Below are 18,644 nucleotides of genomic sequence, written 5' to 3'. Positions count from 1 at the left end.
TAGATGTCCAATATTTTTAAAGTGGATGTGCCACCAGTAAATGCTCATTTTTGGCCATTTGGCATCCAGCTAAAAGACGTAAGTACACAAATGGCGGCGCAAAAAGAAAAAAAATCGCTGTATAATATCACACAGTTAGCTTTTTTGTATTTAGAGTATTCCCTGTAATAGAAGTTCAATATTTTTAAAGTGGATGGGCCTCATGTTTTTGTGCCATTGGCATTCAAATACAAGAATTCAAAATCAATCTTCCCATTTAAAAAGAATATATAGTTCATTTTTCTCTTCAATAGTTGTATGGTAAAACATAGCTATTAGTACGTTGATTGACGACAGGCGTGGCACGCAATTGGCCCGAAGGTTTTCGCCGGCGTTCTGGACGGCGTCAACAAAGCAGAGGCAAGATTCAAGGAGTGAGGAGAAGTTGATTTTCGGACTATAAAAAAGCTTTAACGAGCTCCAAGTCGTTATTGACGATGTAAAAAGCGCATGGCCGAGCCTTTGATTTTTGTCATGGCGAGGCCAACTTCATTGGATCGTACATCACGCAGATGGTCAAGGACAAATTAGCTCTTGATTCTTCGAGATTCCAAACGATATAATGCAACGAGAAAGGGCTTTTTCTTCCTAAAAAGACAAAAAAAAATGAAACATTCTTGGCTCTCGTATCAGTAGTGAAGGAGAGGCTCGTAAAAGGGAGAGCCAAGATAAAGAGTTTTTTTTTTTTTACAAAATGCTCCTTCAAGTCTTCATCTTGCAATAAAATCTGCAAGATTAGGCGCACATTTGATGTTTGTATCGCGTAGGAGCAAAGTTTTTTTTGGAGACGTCTTATCACGGTTATTATTATCCTTCCAGGATTAGTCTGGAGACTTTCCATTGTCCCCGCTTGACGTCAGTTGGAAGACAGCTGTTGACACTGCGAGACTCGAACGGTTTAAGATTGGGATCTTGTGTCGGATTTGAAATCGCAAGATAAATCACTGGAATCGGGACAACGTCATTACCAGACTATGCTTTAAAAAATAAGTATTTCCAGAACACGCAATACAGTAAGTCTACAATAGGGCCGCCACAATAAATACACGACTAATCATTGATCATTTTGGGTCATTTAAGACAAAAAAAATGCGTTTGGAGTATAAGACGAGAAGAGTAGTACTTGAAAAGTAGAGTTTTTCAAATATGTAACGTATTTTCCGGACTATAAATCGCACTTTAGTTCATAGTTTGGTTCAACTTTAGTTTTTTTCCCCCCCAAGTGTTATGTTACCAGCTGCGTATTTATCCTGTAGTATTGTTACTTTAACATATTTTTGTTCTTATTTTCTGATTTTAAAAAAATGGCCTTCTCAAAATGGCAACTTTTATGTATATTTTTTCTTGTCATTGTGAATTCTTTGGCTGGTGTGGCTTATCATCTGAAAAATAAGGTAATTTGATTATTCATAAGCGCTAGTATTGTGTAAGTTTTTGTACTTTTGGATTGAAGTCGATAGTAAAGAAAGAAGCAGAAATTTTTTGTTAAACCTCAAAACAACTGTTTTGTTGTCCGAGAATGTGATAGACGTCCAATCCATTTGATGTGGAAGGCCGGGCGGCAGCGATCATTCGCTCCCAGCCAACGAATGATTTAACAGCCGCCCCCTGAAAAAAGAAGACAGACAAATGTGTCAAGTGTAGTATTTTACACCTTTTGCAAAATGGCCTCTTTTCTTCAAGCGGTAGATCATTTTTATGAAGCCAATCAGCGGCAAACGAGCCTTGAACTAATTCCGACAATAAATCAGGGGCCAGCATTAAAAAATATCAATCAATCTTATCAACTTATGTGGTCCGAAAGAGGCCGCCGTCTCTGAGCAACCGCGCCGAATCCCGCGAGCATCCGCGCCGCCGCCGGCCATTTGAAGCGTCCGAAACCCCGTCACGGTGCACGGACGGATTCTTTGGCCGCCACGCAAATGACGGCGGAGCCGCGTTCCCCCCAGGAAGATCCACACGCCTGATTTTGATTTGCGGGATAAGAAATAGGCATTTTTTTCGCACCGCTAACGTCACCTGTGTAAATAGAAGATGAGGAAAGGCGCTGTTTTTTTTCAGTAAATACTGAAATGTGGGTGACATTTTGCGGGTTTGGGAGCTAATTGTTTGATTTTCTTCCTCGGGTGACCTTTTGACCCCGGGGAAAGAGAATCGGAGGGAGACATTTCGAGTCATCGGAGCTTAGAAGACGCGAGCGGGACGGAGAGAGTTTTTCCTCTCGGAGACCATACAGTCATCTGTCATAATAGCTGTCACCGTGATATGGTTCAAGGCTTCCCATTTCCCATCTGTTTGCTCCAGTCGTAGGCAGGCAGAGCTCACACGCAAACAGCCTGATAGCTTGTATTTGTTACAAAGAAATATTAATGATAACATTTAAAAAAAAATGGCTGTCTTTTGTGAACCATTGTTGGTCCATAATAATTGGTCCTTTTAATAAGGACATTTTTTATCGCTAAAGACTGCATTGGAAAATGTTTTTTTTTAGGATTATAATCACGTTTCACTTGTTACTTTTGATGTTTCTTGACATTTATTTTTAAACTCAAATAATGCTAAATATGTTCTTTTAATCACGTATCTATATTTGTGAGATTTATTATTTATTTATTATTTTCATGTTGTAAGTATAAAGCCTAGCACGAATGCTTCATTTTTAGAGCAATTCTAGTTTGTCAATGGCAGCCAATGAAAAATATTTCAGTCCTGCACGCTTTCAAGTTAAGCGTTCACCCATCCTGCGCTCCCATCTGGGACTTGAACCGACACACGGCCATTTTGGCTCAAATCGGAGATGCCTAGTTATACCAAATGCCGCCCTCGTCCTTGCAAATATAGCGAGAGAAGAAGCCAAACGGAGATACAGAGTGGCACGCCTTGGTGGGGCTTTAAATCTGCCCGGGGTGGGCCTTCCAAGTCCCCCATGTGCCAAATGAGTGGCGTAAAGCATGGCCCAAAGCGGCGTCCGGCCTCCACGGCCTCCACGGCCTTGACGCCACCCAAACAGCGGAGCTGTCAAGCCGTGAGCCGACGCACTAAAACTGTTAGCTTTTATAGCCTACAAGTCCCAGTCACAAGCCCCTCTAATGCTCCATTTAACAAGCTGAAAATCCTCCATTTATTCGCCCCTCCGTCTCCCTTTAGGACTTCCTCGATTACCATTTACAAGGGAAGAAATACACGCACGTGAGCGGGCACGTCGTTAATGCGCCGATGCGGCGGATGGATTCATGGGGCTTTATATACGTGCGTGGCGCTATGTTTTTAGAAGAATTTTATTCCGGGGGAGCAGTTTGATCATCAAGTGGCACTTAAAATGTGACGTGATGTTTCAATTGGAGCGATCTGGTCAGAATATTAGGTACGCCTACTCCATGAGAATACACAGGGATAAATACATGTTTGGGTTCAGAGTTTGAATCTCGATCGTCTCATTCAGTCATTGACGTGATCGTTTAATCTGTTTTGATTGGTAAAATTGTCTGCTGGATAGCTCTTTTTGATTTGGTGAACATTGTATGAATATATTTATATTTGACATGTATTTCTAAATGTATGAATGGGTCACTCGAATTGAGCACTTTTTATAGCGTTGAAACATTTTGTAAAAGTACTGAAACAAGGAAATATGAAATGTGGCATTCATCATTTATTAACTCATTGATAACTAATCTATCCAATGAATTGAAAACTAGTTTAATAAACATTTTGAGACATGATTGAGCCAAAACATATGTTCATTATTCAATTTACCATCCTTTTAAAATGTTTTCTTCAATTATGTAATATTCCACTTTTAATTTTGAAAATTAACATTTAAGATTAAAAAACAGCTAAGAAAACAAGAGCTATTATCTCATGTTTGTAAACCTCAATGAAACCAATGATATTTGTAAAAAAAAACAATGTTGATCCCCATGTCACATAACTGTCCAAAACATCAATCGACTCATTGCGACAATCATCAGGGATTCATTTACTACCAAAATAATCATTTCTTTAAAAAAACGAAGTTGCATTTACGTTAACTAACCTTTAGCTAGACACGGTTATAGCATGAAAACGCATTCAGCTGTTGGGAGGATAAGGGTCAGCCTCCCATCATGAGCACAGCAAAGCGCGATGAAGTCTTCATCGGCGTTACACCCCAACAGTCACAAACTCCTGAAAGCGGCACCGCGTTCCCCGACATCAATGGTGTCACTCACGGGGGCGGAAAAAACACGGCCGCCGCCCCATCACGGCTATTAGCTACGGGGATCGCTCGCTTCTACAAGTGTCCTCCCGCAGCTCAATATCTGACTTTTGTCTTAGTTTGCGGGCCAAAATCTCATTTGAACTCAACGGGCGGCTTCTGGTTTGCGCTGGTCAAACAGGACCAGATTTGGAGACGGCAAACCACACGCAAACTCGCCGCCATTTCCGAACAGGTTTTGTTTGCTTGCTTGATTGTGTTGGAATGCTGCCCACCTTCAGATGCTTGGACGGGAAACATACAGGCGGCAGTAATGTTCAAGCTCCGGTCCAAAGCGGGGAACATGCCAAAGCCACCCCCCTCCTCCCCACCGTCTCCCCCTCCGTCTCCCCCTTGTGTAACACCATCTGCTTTCTTCTATAGTCAGCCATAGCAAATCAGGGGTCATCGCCATTAATACGCATGCCTGCTAAATCCTTTCCCAAAACACGCACGGAAGCCCGGGTGCTTTATTGTTCCCTCGATCGATCAACGGCGAGAAATAATATCTCAAGATTGGTATCGATATTTTATTTTCAAAGTCTTGGAAGTGCATGCTTTGTTTTCTTTGGTTCAGACCAAAAAAATAACAACAGTGATGGCGTTTTCCGCATAGCCAACACTCACTCGACTTCTGTTCAATATTTAGCTTCGTGGGACATTGCCAAAGATTCCTTTCCAAACGGACAGGCTTGTTAATCAATCCATCGGCATATTCCTTTTGGCGTGCAGTCATCATCACGCGTGGCGAGCACCATTGCCTCATTTCCACTTTCTGTCGAACCGTGGAAACTCGTAACTTTTGACGAAATCTCACGCCCAAAAAGGCTAACCCGCGAGTCGCCAGATATTTGATTTGAAAGGGTTCAAATAGGAGTTTTCGAAAGCGTCGACGTGGAAGGGCTTCAACGCGCTACTGACGAAAGCCCAATTACTACCGGTCTCGAAAAAACATGGCCACCGACGGTAGTAAAATGATTTTTACGGCACTATTTGTACGAGCGCCATTGCTGTCGGCACAACGTCCCACACGGCGCTGGTGGTAGCCAAACGCCTCCGCCAACATCTGTCAGCCATTGCTTCCCCTTCTCCCCACCTCGGCAATTCAGATGGCCCTTTGACATCCATCTTTAAGAGCGACCGTGGCTCACCACTACGCCTCCGAGTACCCAATTCCCAAGCCTCAAACGGCACTTCCCCGTTGGTTTCAGTCGGGTTTTCCAAGGGGCTCATTCTGATCGTTTGAACAACACCCCGAATTTAAGCGGCGTACGCCGGCAGACACAGAGCAGACCCCCTCATCTGGTTCCTCGGGTTTCCCGCCTCCTCCCCCGCTCGCAGCAAGCCTCCTCGGGCCTCTCTCCCGACATCAATTACGCCGCCCGTCCCCCGTCGCGCCAGCCCCTCCCTCGGTGACCCCGTGGGCGAGCGAGTCAGCCGGGTCGGAGGTCAATCTCCCCGCGGTCCGCGGTCCTGTAGCGCCCCGCTAGCCTGACCAAAGACACCTTCTCATATTAACATTGTGCTGTTACTTCCATCAGGGTTTGCCGGCAGAGGAGGTAAAGGAAGACCCCCAGCCACCCCCCCCCCCCCCCCCCCTCCCCCCCGAACAGCCCACCTACTGTATCATCCGCGACCGTGCAGTGATTCACGAGGCGCTATCAAATGCAACAAGCCAAGTAAAGCACGAGTAACTCAAATTCACGACTTGGGTAAGTTTATACCTTCCATCACGGCGGAATTATTATCCAATGTAAATCTTCACTTTTCAGGAATCCCCTCAAACTTGGGTGTCAAACTTAAGGCCCGAGGGCCAAATCCGGCCCGCCACATAAAATTAGATGTGCATTTCAGGTTAAATGATGTTGAAAGAAATATCTGGGAGAATTTACTGTTTTCCAGTTTTTAAAATAGAAAATGAATAGATGAATGAGCAAAAATTAAAGGAGTTTTTCTCCTTTTGTTCAGTAAAAATAATCATTTTATCCAAAAATATTTATAATTATTACTATGTTTACTTTTGAAAAAAATCAAATGAGATAAGGGTCGAGTTACAGTTAGTTGTTGGGCCCTTTGGCATTTTTATAAAATAAATATAAAATGAAAAATTGAATAAAAAGCTGGGTGTACTTGCTGCATTTATTATTTTTTTACAATTAAAACCGACTGTTTACAGTTTTTTAAACTAAAATAACTGAAATTGAACAAAACAAATATTTAGTTTTTTTGCCCTTTTTAAATTTAGATATGTAGTAGTTGATTCATTTGATTACCAGTTGATGAATCATGGCAAAATGTCAAACCCTTGACGCTGTCAGCCTTCCTAGTCAAAGTAGATGGGACGCCTATTGCCAGTAAAGACAAGCCAACGGCTTAATGACCTCACGGGGCTCTACTGTATTTCTGTCACCGTCCCTCAAGCCGACTGTGTCAATAGCAGACACATTACCTCTAATGGCAAGAGGAGACACCGCTAGCGCTAGCGTAGGCGAACGCTATCTCTATCGATTCTCTAAAGAGGACCTCCACTCCAACCCCTCATGTCCAGACATGCAGGGTAATAAGGACCACTCTTCTTCATGAGCTACTCATCTTCTCCCCTCACCCTTGGTAGAAAGCCTTTTAATCAGTTCCCAGGGGGACACACTAGATATGATATGGGGGGGAGTAGTGACATGGTGAGGAGTCCATTAGTAGCAGACACAATAGCTACACACTGCTTGGTTGTTATACCCAAAAATTGGGCTTACATACATAAGTGTTTCTTCGTTGCAGGCAGTTTTTTTTTTCATTTGTATGTTTTGTGTTTAGTCTCTGCAAGCAGCTGCGACTTTATTAAGGCTGACATCAAATCCGGGCCTGCCTTTTGTGCTTAAAGGAAGAAAAAGTGTGTGTGTTGGTTGGCAGATTGTCGGCACTTTGACTTGCTTTTGGATCCGTGGTGGCCTTTTGATTCTTTTGAGGTGGGTGGAGACTACATTAAGGGTTAGGAAAAATGTAAACATGTTGAAAATGTTACATTTTATAGTTTCTGGCAATGGGTGGATACGTTAAGCAGCACAAAGAACTCTAGAACGTCATGAAGAAATTCATATTTAAAGCAAGGTTAGGAGATGGAGTTAATATCTGCACACTGCTGACATCTAGCGATTGAGTTTGAACTGTAAAACCTCTGGGATGAAATGCGTTGTCGTTGCTAAACTGGGGGAAAATTAGGGGAGCGTTTTGGATATGTTTTTAAATATATTGGGTTGAAAAATAGACCCCGAAATATTATATCATTAAAAGAAAATAATCTTTTGAGCCACATTAAAATCTCCCAGTTCAATTAATCAGGTGTTATACTATTTAGTTCCACTGTGTAGCGCTAAAGAGGTCACTCGAAAAGGGGGGCATAGAGCCGTTTCTGGTTGGTTCGTGTAAAATGAGGGCGTTCTAGCCGTAATCCAATAGAGAGGTTGGATGTTTGTGATTGGCTAAGGGTACCTGTCAATCACGCGGCGAGTGAGTCGAGAACGACAGAGGCGGCCAGTGTGATGTTTTGCTCTCTGGAGGACAGAGCTCCTCATTCTCGAGCAAAACACACTCACTCCCTCACACACACGTTCCTAATTCTTAAATTATCATTTAAAAATAATTATCTATATTTATAAATTTATATATTTAACATAGATTTGCATTACAAAATAATTAAAACACCTACTTTAAAAAAAAGACATTTACTGCAAAGGTTTTCAAATGAATTGTGTACAATTTTAACATGCCACCATTTTTATTGTTTTTATTTTGTGCATTCATTTTTAAATACAGAAAACAATTACGACATTCTAAACCCTAAATGATGTCAATTCGTTTTGATTACACAAAAATTCTAGTACTGTAAATTTATTTTGAAAGCAAGTTGGGATTATTTATTAAATATAAGAAAATCGTTTTAATTGAAAATACCAATAATGACTATACACATGCATAAATATAGGGCAGTACTGTAATTTCACAAGATAGAAAATATCTACAAGAGCAAAGTAATCGTTTAATCTCATTTAAGCAGACTAATCAATGCTAGTAGTGCCTGCTTAGACATTTAGTGTGACTATTAAATCAAGTAGTCTACCAATCAATAGGCTCGTTGTCAAATTGAATAGTTTTCATGCACTGTCTATTCAGCGTGGAAAAATTGACCCATTGCAAAGATTGATATAAATACACCTTCAATTTCAAAAGGTGGAACTAAATACTCAACATGTCACTAACAGTCAAAATTGGCTCGATTTAAAATGCAACTTGTGATGCACCAAAAAAATATGTATTAATTTTATTAAATTAACAATTGTCCAATTATTTGTGATGAGAAATAGTTCCGAAGCAACCTCCGTGATATCCTTATGTTTTGCAATCCTTCCTCCCTAACGCGCATGCGTAGCATTTTCCGTGATGTCACCAGAAGCTCAGCCAATCAGCTTGAACTTTGGAGCAGCGTGTGGCTATGATTTAAGAGCCTCCTTGTCTTGCGATAAATCTGTCAGAACTTCACTAATATGATTTAACTGAATTTCACATCGTTATTAAAATACATGTGGAATCATCAGGTGGAAGTGAAACAGTGTCTGATCAACTGGAGGAGAGTATTCGCTACGTTTTTTCTTCCCTTTTTATTTTGCTCAACGATTTTGTGACGATGGATTGGTGGGACGCTTTTTTTAAATGCTTTTTTTCTTTTATTGTTCAATTTTTAAGGACTGGTAATGCGCATTTATATATCTCAACATGTTATTTATTACTCATTTTACTTGGCTTTGAATTACAATTTGTTTGTTTTTCCCTTATCGTTGATATAGTTGCATCATTAAACTATATAAAAAAAAAGTGATGTGGAATGCATACCATTCCACCTTAAAGTAAACTTTGCAAATGCCAGAATGGTATTAGTCTGTCTTTGTTTGTATATTTGTTTTCCAGCGTCACTGAAATAGTAAGTAATGTCTATAATTATAAATATACTGTATGCAATTAAAACATTTAATATGCCCGACTAAGACAAAAAAGTAAAATAGCTAAAATCAATATTTCCTCAATTTGTGATCAAACTAGACTTTTTTTAAAAAAGCATTTACTACTACGGTTTTAAAACAGCAGGTGTCGCTTTTGAGCTACGCACAATATGTTTAGCCGGCAGTCCCAAAAAGAAAAAATAATGTAGCTGGAAGCCAAGTTGTTTCTTAATATCACATACTAATGAAGTTCATAAATCTTCTATTGGTTTAGGAACCCGTTTATTTAATCAATCCTGTAGCTAGAAGCCAGTTATAGATCAGAATTAATACAAAGTAATATGATTATGGTAACATTTTGCCACAAATTAGATGTTTGTGGAAATAATCACGGCTTTACAATTTGTATTATACAATTCATGAGTTATCTGACTCGTAACACTAGTTGATTTCATATGTAGTATAATGTAATGCTCAACTATTTTTGCATTGTTCAAGATTTTGAAAAGTTGTAAATTATGAAGCCTTTGGACAATAATTATAGTTTGGGGTGTGAAAACTATTGTATTTAACATTGCTGAGAGTAACAAATTATATTTGGAAAAGGTCAATAAGATAAACGTGACAACAAATATATTTAAAGCAGGCTAGACTGTGGGCCAAGTGGCTTTGAGGTTCAAATGTCACCTTTGGCCTCCCTGTGTGTTTACATGTTCCACTTATTCTCTCATGTGCTTGTTGTTGTTTATTAAACTTGGGTGTTCTGACGTCAGAGTAAAGACTTGTTTTGTTTACATATTCCAGGGACTGGCTGGTAACCAGTCCCGCAATCCCAGCTAAAATATAGGTTCCCGAAAACCCAATGAGGTTATGGTTATGGTCAATAGTAATTAAAAGTCTCATGAGTAATTTACCGAAGTTCAACTCTGAAAACAAGTTTACCAAGTCCATACTGTAATTCTAACGTTTTCCAGTAGGCTAAACATAGCACAAAAACAGGTCAGTAGTATGAACTCTCCTCGAGAGACATATGATTCCGGCATGTGCAACCTAACTACTATGTCGTAACATGTCAAGAGTGATAAACAAGACCGTAAGGGGTGGTATATTTAAAATAAGAAATAACTTAATGTAACATTCATTTAGAAATATGAACCAAAGTAAGTGTCCTCTTTTTGTTTTTGTAATATTTATGTAGTTTTAGGGGCGGGGGTGTAACCAGGAAGTGTGTGTCATAAGGAGGCAATATCATTGGTTACAATTATGAGAAGCAGCGTTGTTATCCAATCAGCGCTTGTTGTGGGGAAGGCGATTACCCAATCTTTCTCAGTTATGCAAATTGCTTGGAAGTTCTTCCTGGGGGAGCACTCTTTGGTTCTCCGCATCGAGCTTCACTCACATCGCCTTTACGTAACATTAATGACGTCTTTGGGCCTTGAACATTAAAACGACGAGCTGTCTACTACAAGGGATTGAAAGGTAGCGTGTATCGCTATGTTTGTTCCAAGAGGTTTACGGTAATTGGTCATAAAGCTGTTAGCTTAGCACCTAGCACGGCGTTTGCTATAGCCTACGAGTTCGCCGGTACGGGCGGACCTCTTTGTCTGACAGGGCAAGGCGTGCTCTTTGTTAGGCTTTCCTTTTGTCCACTCGGGGAGGGGAAAAGAGGAACTGTTAGGCCCGCATTACATATTCAACCGCCGTGCCAACGTGTTTAGAAAATGCAAGTCGCGAAAAAATACTTCACAGAAGGCCTGATTCAGTTGACCATCTTGCTCAGTTTGATTGGAGTTCGCGTGGACATCGACAGCTACCTAAGCGGCTACTACTCTCCTCTCATTGAGATTAACTTGGGTCCTAGCTCAGCCTACACCCAGACGCCCTTCCACAATTTGAGAGACACTCTCGGGGGACACACCGTGCACCCCAAATGCCCCGAGTTGGACTATTTCTTTGCGAGTCGCCGGCTTCTCGAGGAGGTGAGGACTCTCGGTTCTCCGCGGTTCCCCACGCAGCTCAACACATGGCTGGTGCACCAAGTGTCCCCCGTGGACAAGTCTGACAGTGGACAGCCTTCAACGAGCAGCGAGACTAACACCGAACCGGACCCAGAGAGCCCTGGGTACCAAAGCAACGATGGGAGGAACCAGGAACTGCAGCAAACATCTCCATCTGGGCCATGTGTCAGCAGGGTTATAAAAGAGGCAAGTAGTCATGGTCCAGTTTAATCATCTAACAAGAAGGAAGTGCTGTTTAGATATACTATGAAAATGTGTCAAATGTATTCATGTCAAAGTGGAAAATGTATGATGTATGTAGGACCAGATTATAAGTGGCTAGGTTATAGACGTTTGAGGAGCTTCCTTTAGGAAAAAAACAAAAAGTACATAACTGCCATCTTGTGGGGGTAGTGGTAGATAACAATAACAATAAAAGTGAATTAACTATTGTACTCACTCTCTAATCAAGGACAAGCACAAAGTGAAAGCAGAACGGGACACCATGAAGTGTATGAAAACAATCCAAAGTAGTACCAGGAATGTCACCACTAAAGGAAAATAAAGTATTGTGTTAAGTAGTTCAACTGGATTAATCAAGACCCCATGAACAGATATCAGATATTTCATGAAAGATACAGTGTTTGAAGTTTTAATGTGCGGAACATGCCCCCATTTGCCCGTAGATAGCAATAGCATTGTTCACAGGGGAAATAGAGAAGTTGCAAGTAGTCACATGGAAAGCCAAACTGGATATCTGGTTTGATTAACAAGCAAATGCGTATACGAATTGATTTTACGAAACCTCAGTACGTTAAAATGAACTTGTAAATCACACATCCCCAGCCTTTGATACAAATGGACTGGAGTAGAAGCAGCTGCCACATGAATTTCCTCTGTCCTCAGGGCAGTTGATGCAGCCGATTGTGTAACCATATCGCCATCCTTCAGACATAAACCGCCAGCTGCGTGCGTTCGGACGTGGAGAATCGGGACTTGGACTTCCACACCAAAGCTTTCCAAAAAAATCTTGGATATTACCTCCCCTCTAGAAAAAGTGAATCCCTATTGATGGAAGTAATGATAGCCTAGCTAGGAGTGGTCGGAGAGCTGTTAAGCGTACTTAAGCCCCCATCGTTGACGGCGGTCACAAGAATGTGCTTTTCTCGCAAGCATGACCTTATCAGGTTGGAGCAGAAAATAATAGTTTGAGATAAGCGTATCGAACGTGAACTCTGCCGACTTAAGTGTTTCTTGTTGTCGCGTGTCATAACAGCTTCCTTGTTTCACAAGAACTTTTTTAGAACTCACTTTCCTGCACAAACACTTGATGACAGCGTCGCCTAATTTCTCTCAATGGGTCGATTTGCAATCTGTAACCGCAAAGTAAAGTTAGTCACAGTTCCATCTGTTGTTACAACAGCTGCTGATGAACACATACCTCTACAAGTGAACGAAAAAATTATCTTTTTAGTGCCGTTGATGGCGCTAGACGTCCAATCCGTTTTGACCAGTCAGCAAAATGTCCCGGATTAGATGTCGAGCTCCGTTAATGGTGGCCAAAGAGTTAATGCCCCCTTTTCCTAACCTTTGCTCTTTAACATATGTCTCTGTGTGTGCCGGCAGGAGGATGATGTCTTCAAAGAAGAGGAGGAATCTGCTCCTGTCACTCAATTGGCACTTAGTTCCACTTTGGAAGAAGAGGTATGGATCATCCCTATCATAAATAGCTTAGCAATAACGATACATGGTGCTAAAATATGTCTTGGGGAGGACTAAGAAATTTACTATTCGAGCCTGCTGGTTGACTTACCCAAGATGGCCGCCAGCTAACAGAAGTAGCGCTTGAGGGCCTTCCGTAGAAGATGATCAATGTCCAATCATGCGGCGTCCCATCCTTTTGCTGTGAATTTCAATGAGTTTATCCCTCATAAACGTCCACTCGATTTGTAATCGGCCATGATAGCAATGACTTTACGTTTAAATGAGTCATTTAGTTTCGCAACTTTTTTTAAGCTGTTTGTTATCCGCTTGTAGAGCGCGCTCGATGGGATCGACACGCTTTGCGAGCCGACCTGTCATCTGCCCGCTTCGGCTGACTTTGACCAGCACTGGAGCAGTTTCCTCTCCATGCCCGTCACCGACCTCGACGTAAGTCACCGTCTCTGTTCATTCCTTTTTGTAAAGAGAAGAATTGAAATTCCGCTCCCTCCGCAGGACATGGACTCGCTCGTTACCGAGCGCCTGTCCGACCTGGACGTCGAGGGGAACGACGGGATCAGCCTGGACTGCGCTTTGCTGGACGCCATGGTGAACGGCGGCGGGACGTTGGACGCCAGGCAGCAAAGGCCGTTGTTCCGCCAGGAGTCCGTCGGCTCGTCCTGTTCGAGCGCCTCGCCGGGGATGGCGCCGGGCCTGGCCGCGCTCCCCTTCGCCTCGGTGTGCAACTTAAATGACGGCACGTCGTCGCAAAACACGCTGGGCGACTGCCTGGACGAGGCGGTCTTCGAACAGATCAATCGACTCGGATTGGAGGGTTTGGACTCCCAGCTGATGGGCTCGTTAGGGAGCGTGAATCCAGAGTTTCTGGAAGACTTGGACTCGGACTCTGGGCTTTCGTTAGAGAGCAGTTCTGGAGGTCCCGTCTCCCCAGGTTGGTCACTTGAAATTTCTGGACGTTTAGTACAAATGTAGCCTCATCGTGTCTTGGCATCCAAATAAGAGGAAGTAAGTAGGCCAACATCTTAGAAGTTGTGTTTTGGTGTTTTTCAGGCTCGTCCGAAATGTCGTCGTCGTCCAGTTCGTACTGCGAAGACGAGTGCGGCGCCACCGGTTACAGCAGCGAGGCGGATTCGCCGCCCCCGAAAGGCCTCCCGGACCACGGCGCGGCGTGGCCCCGGGCGGGTCTTGGCGAAAGCGTGCGCCACGACCACAGCTACTCGTCTTCTGCGTTTTTCGACCCGCCGACGGTGGCGCTGTCCCGCAAGGGCGTCAAAAAGGAACCCCTGAGCGACGACGAAGGCCCCGGCGCCGAAGAGCGAGAGATGAGTCGCGACGAGCTGCGCGCCCGCTCCATGTGCATCCCCTTCTCCGTCCTGCAGATCGTCAACATGCCCGTGGAAGAGTTCCTGGAGATCGTGGACGGCCACGGCTTCTCTCCCGATCAGGTGACGCTCCTCAGGGACATCCGGCGGCGGGGGAAGAACAAGCTGGCGGCGCAGAATTGCCGAAAGCGCAAACTGGACGCCATCACGGGGCTCCAGGAGGAAGTGGACCGGCTCCACGCCCACAGAGACCGATTGCTGAGGGAGAAGCAGATCACGGCCAAGACCATGGGCGCCGTCGGGCAGCAGATACGACAGCTGACCAGAGACGTCCTGGCTCGCCTCCGAGATGATTCGGGACGGCCCCTCGACCCGGAACTGTTCACCCTGCGGTGCGGGGCCAACGGGAGGGTGGTGGTGCAGCCCGCCAGGAGACCCGCCGTCTCCTCCGCCGGAAACAAAACGGACAAAAGGAAGAAAGGCAAAAAGCAGTGATGTTCTTCCGCAAAGCCGGACACAAAAAAACGTTCTTGCCTTTCTCTCAGCTCCTTACCGAGGCGGGCGTTTTCAAACCGCTGCTGTCGGGAGTGAAAAACAGCCAAAGCTGCCAAAAAGAGGACAAATAGTCCATTGAAAATGACTGGCGGGGGACGTAGCTTACACACTGGACATGCTTCTTTTGTCACGGACGATGGAAGCGCTCGCTTTTTCGTGCCTGCAAACATCCTTGACTCTTTCGCCGCCATTGAAGGCGAAGGATGTCCAATCCGTTTCGACTGGCCGGTCCCAACGGATTGCACGTCCTTCGCCGTCGATGGCGGCAAGTGAATCGATCTTACGTGTCAGCATGGGCTGTTTGTTTTAATGTGCACCACCTACAGTACAAACGGGTGCTTAAAGGCTGTATTTATTAAACAATTATGAATGATGGCAACTGTGTCCTAAGGAGTGGGAAATAACATATCTGAAGTTTACAGATTCGGTTCAGATTTTTTTGGGGGGGGGGGGGGGGGGTGCTGAATTTTAAATTATGAAAGGTTCTGTTATGATGACATCAAGTATACCAATGATTAAACTGACAAAGCCTTAAGTTACATGCAGTGGTTAATTGTGAATTAGTTTCAAGCACAATTTGAATTGGTTCTTTTTAGATTCGGCAAGATTTTCTACCTCTCCGTTTTTTTTTTAATTGAATAAATGCACTCGTGGACGCAAACCATCACGTTAAAGATACAATACAATCATGTTGTATGTTTGCCACTGTTTAAAAAAGTATTTAGTTGGGATTGCGGTGTTTTTTCTGAGGCATTCTGATGTCTTCTAAATGAAGATGCACAAAGTAGGTCATGAAGTTTGTTCTCTCCTAGGTTCTCACTCTCATTTTTTTATTTATCTGTTTGACCACGTGTTTACTTTTATTTTTGTTGTAAATGTCCTTTTCTTCTTTGTTGTTGCTGGGCAGATGTTTTGGATTGCATGGTGTTGGATGTGATTCTATCCTTTCTGCTTGGGGACTTGAAAATGCTTTCTGACATGATTCTTTCTGATTAAAAATATAAATCACACTACGATTTGGGAGCATTTTGAACGCTCTAAATTTGGGACCCCTACCAAATTGAATTGACTAAAGTTTTGAGGTTTTGATAAATTAAACCAAGTGACCTAACACTGAACTGTAACTTATATGACAAATATTTGTTCCGTAAATTAGATTTTTCAAATGTAATTTTTCTTTCACTGTCTATAAAAATATAACATCGTCTATCACATTCAAAGTGGGCAAAATGACTTAATACTAGCGTAAAATTAAATATAGCATAGTAGTTTAATCATTTGTGCGCAAAAGGTTCGATACCATTTTGTGGCGACGCAAAATGACGTCACTTCCCGGAAGTTTAAAGGCTAAAAACTCGTGCAGGGCGCCTTTTCCTTTCTCTCTCAGGCTTCCGTAGAAGGCCAGAAGCTAGTTTTTCGCGCCTCTGATATTTGGAATAAAGAAGACGACCGCGTGTTCCCCGTCCGTCGTCTATGCTCAGCCCAATTGTTTTTAATTGAGACACCAAGGTGCGTATTCACCATTAAAACAAGTGAGTTATAATTCCTACATTGGTCCAATTAGAATCGGCTCCCTTCTTTGTGGCTAAATGAAAAGCTGCCGTGTGCTGCAACCGTCCAAGTTAGCGTTGCGTGTCATTTTCTCGTCGTCAATCGACCGAACTTTTACATAAACGCTCTTTTCAAAGCCCACTCGTGCGTTGGTCGAACCCTTTTAACGTTTGTATAGTTTGCTTTCGATTTTAGGTCAGCGTAACGTTCCCCGCTTTTTTTTTGGTGCTGCGTTTAATAACCACGAAAACCAAACTTTGGGTCTGAAGACCGATTGTCTTCCTCGCTAGAAGTGGGTACAAAAATGGAGACCTGGTCCCGAAGTACTTTTAGTGTGAGCAGGCTTGCGTTATCTTAGGGTTCTGTAGGATAAGCTGGTCTAGACGAGCAAATTGTTGTGCGGATTTGGCTCGATTTGAAGTGTAAATTTCTCAATTGTTCTTGTTATCTCGTTTTAATAGAGCACAAGCATGGGCAAGAAGCAGAATACCAAGAGTAAGAAGGATTCACAGGGGGGGCAGGGCACACCAGAGGAACCTGAGGAATATGTGGTGGAAAAAGTTCTGGACCAGCGTATTGTGAATGGGAAGGTGGAGTTCTTCCTCAAGTGGAAAGGATTTACAGAGTGAGTTGTCCGTGGGACAGAACCCCCCCCCCCCCCCCCATCCGCCCCCCCCATCAAAGTACTTCCCTGCGAAGGGTTTTTGCTTTTATTTCTGTAGTTGCATGAGGACTCTTGCACGTTTACTTTGATTTCGCCCTTAAACTAGTTATCTCACACCGTCTGTCCGAGCCGCAGAGTTTTCGTTTTGAAAAATAAACCGTGTTTTTTTTTGCCCATCCAGATCCGACAACACGTGGGAGCCAGAGGAGAACTTGGATTGCCCGGAGCTGATCAACGCTTTCCTGGAAGCCCAGAAGGATATTAAAGAGAAATCGGCTTCTCTCAAGAGGAAGGCAACCAGCGACGAATCCGAAATGGACGCCAAGAAAAAAGATGCTGTGAGTAAATAACCCTCACGTGACTGAATTTTTTCACAGGGCAGCACCAAATACAATCACACTATTGAATACGTGGGGGAATAAAGTGAGTTAAGCTGAATTAAAACCGTCCCCATTGGGCCTATTAGACATATTCCCTCCCTATTGTTATGTGACTCATTAGTTCAACAAAGTCTCAGGTGTGTCCAAGTAGCATTTTCGCTTCTCCAATTGCTCCATTTCCCCAAAGACGCCTCGTTTTGGCCACACGTTACGGATGTAAGTGGTATGGAGCAGAAAGTGGGCTCGTGATTTGACGAGAAATGCCAATAAAAATGCATTTTGTATTTAAAATATATTGATACTATCCACGTTCTCAGCCCGAAAAACCCAGAGGATTTGCGAGGAACCTCGATCCCGAGAGGATCATCGGTGCAACCGACAGCAGTGGGGAGTTGATGTTCTTGATGAAATGGTAAGATTTAGAAGAATTTGATGGCTTTTCCTCATCTTTTCTTTAAACCAAGGAGCGAAACAGCAGTTATTGTTGGTTAAGCATCATGTATTTTCAATGGGAATAAATCATTTCTAGTCATAAGCATTTGGTTATCACAAAGTCTTAAATTTACTAGAAGCGCATGAAATGTTATTAGGTTGATCTTAAATAAGATGGTGTTAAATTATCATTTGAATTTTTGTAATTTCAAAATACCTCTCTTTTTGTCACCGCAGGAAAGACTCAGATGAAGCAGATTTGGTGCCGGCCCGCGAGGCCAACACAAAGTGCCCCCAAGTGGTCATCGCTTTCTACGAGGAGAGACTAACATGGCACTCGTGCCCAGAGGACGAAGCCCAGTAGTCGCCCGCCTGCCCGCCAGCGCGTCCTCGAAAGCCCTGTTTTTTTCTCTCTCTCAGGACTGACACTCCTTTGTTGGTCTGGCCTTCTAGTTTTAGCTGTTCTAGTTTGCTCGGTTCCGTCATCTAAATACTACCACTTGCGTAGCACAGCTGAAATGTTCCGCCCCCCAAACTTTGTTGTCGTTTGGTGGCTTTTTCGACGCTTCGCACGTCCCAGAACCGCTCGAGGTCACGCACGTTTTATGGCGCCAACGTGATTTTTCACCGTGTTGTCGGAAGGAAAAGTTTTGTCTTTTGTTTTCTTCCACCCTGCTGTTTTTTTGTAAGTATTGTTTTGAATTGAATAATAAAAATTTGACCAAATTTTGTGGTTGAATTTTGATTTCCGAAA

The 18,644-nt window shown here is 43.1% G+C and overlaps 2 protein-coding genes across 3 annotated transcripts; both read left to right on the top strand.

Annotated features, from left to right (window-relative positions):
- The first annotated feature begins 9,928 nt into the window (after window positions 1–9,928).
- nfe2l3 (nfe2 like bZIP transcription factor 3) lies at window positions 9,929–15,238 on the top strand. Its single transcript, XM_077589980.1, has 5 exons — window positions 9,929–11,471; window positions 12,891–12,968; window positions 13,302–13,415; window positions 13,482–13,917; window positions 14,037–15,238. The coding sequence occupies exons 1-5, from the start codon at window positions 10,989–10,991 to the stop codon at window positions 14,801–14,803; spliced, it is 1,878 nt and encodes a 625-aa protein (XP_077446106.1). The 5' UTR covers window positions 9,929–10,988; the 3' UTR covers window positions 14,804–15,238.
- Window positions 15,239–16,203: 965 nt separating this feature from the next.
- On the top strand, window positions 16,204–18,616 carry cbx3a (chromobox homolog 3a (HP1 gamma homolog, Drosophila)). Of its 2 annotated transcripts, none has more exons than XM_077589978.1 (5): window positions 16,204–16,372; window positions 16,876–17,039; window positions 17,260–17,416; window positions 17,776–17,870; window positions 18,128–18,616. In XM_077589978.1, exons 2-5 carry the CDS (start codon window positions 16,885–16,887, stop codon window positions 18,252–18,254), a joined length of 534 nt encoding a protein of 177 aa, XP_077446104.1. In that variant the 5' UTR covers window positions 16,204–16,372; window positions 16,876–16,884; the 3' UTR covers window positions 18,255–18,616. The 2 variants fall into 2 exon arrangements, with proteins under 2 accessions (XP_077446104.1, XP_077446105.1); XM_077589979.1 differs by having other exon boundaries at window positions 16,212–16,395.
- Window positions 18,617–18,644: the final 28 nt, after the last annotated feature.

The sequence above is a fragment of the Stigmatopora argus genome, chromosome 21, assembly GCF_051989625.1.
Source record: "Stigmatopora argus isolate UIUO_Sarg chromosome 21, RoL_Sarg_1.0, whole genome shotgun sequence".
NCBI lineage: Eukaryota > Metazoa > Chordata > Actinopteri > Syngnathiformes > Syngnathidae > Stigmatopora > Stigmatopora argus.
Note: the sequence above shows the minus strand (reverse complement) of the source record. Positions and strands in the feature narration are given on the sequence as shown.

Coding starts and splice junctions, on each gene's coding strand:
- nfe2l3 (XM_077589980.1), top strand. CDS start 10,989: ATGCAAGTCGCGAAAAAATACTTCACAGAAGGCCTGATTCAGTTGACC. Junction 12,969..13,301: donor GTTCCACTTTGGAAGAAGAG/GTATGGATCATC, acceptor ATCCGCTTGTAG/AGCGCGCTCGATGGGATCGA. Junction 13,416..13,481: donor TGCCCGTCACCGACCTCGAC/GTAAGTCACCGT, acceptor CTCCCTCCGCAG/GACATGGACTCGCTCGTTAC.
- cbx3a (XM_077589978.1), top strand. CDS start 16,885: ATGGGCAAGAAGCAGAATACCAAGAGTAAGAAGGATTCACAGGGGGGG. Junction 17,040..17,259: donor AAGTGGAAAGGATTTACAGA/GTGAGTTGTCCG, acceptor TTGCCCATCCAG/ATCCGACAACACGTGGGAGC. Junction 17,417..17,775: donor ACGCCAAGAAAAAAGATGCT/GTGAGTAAATAA, acceptor CCACGTTCTCAG/CCCGAAAAACCCAGAGGATT.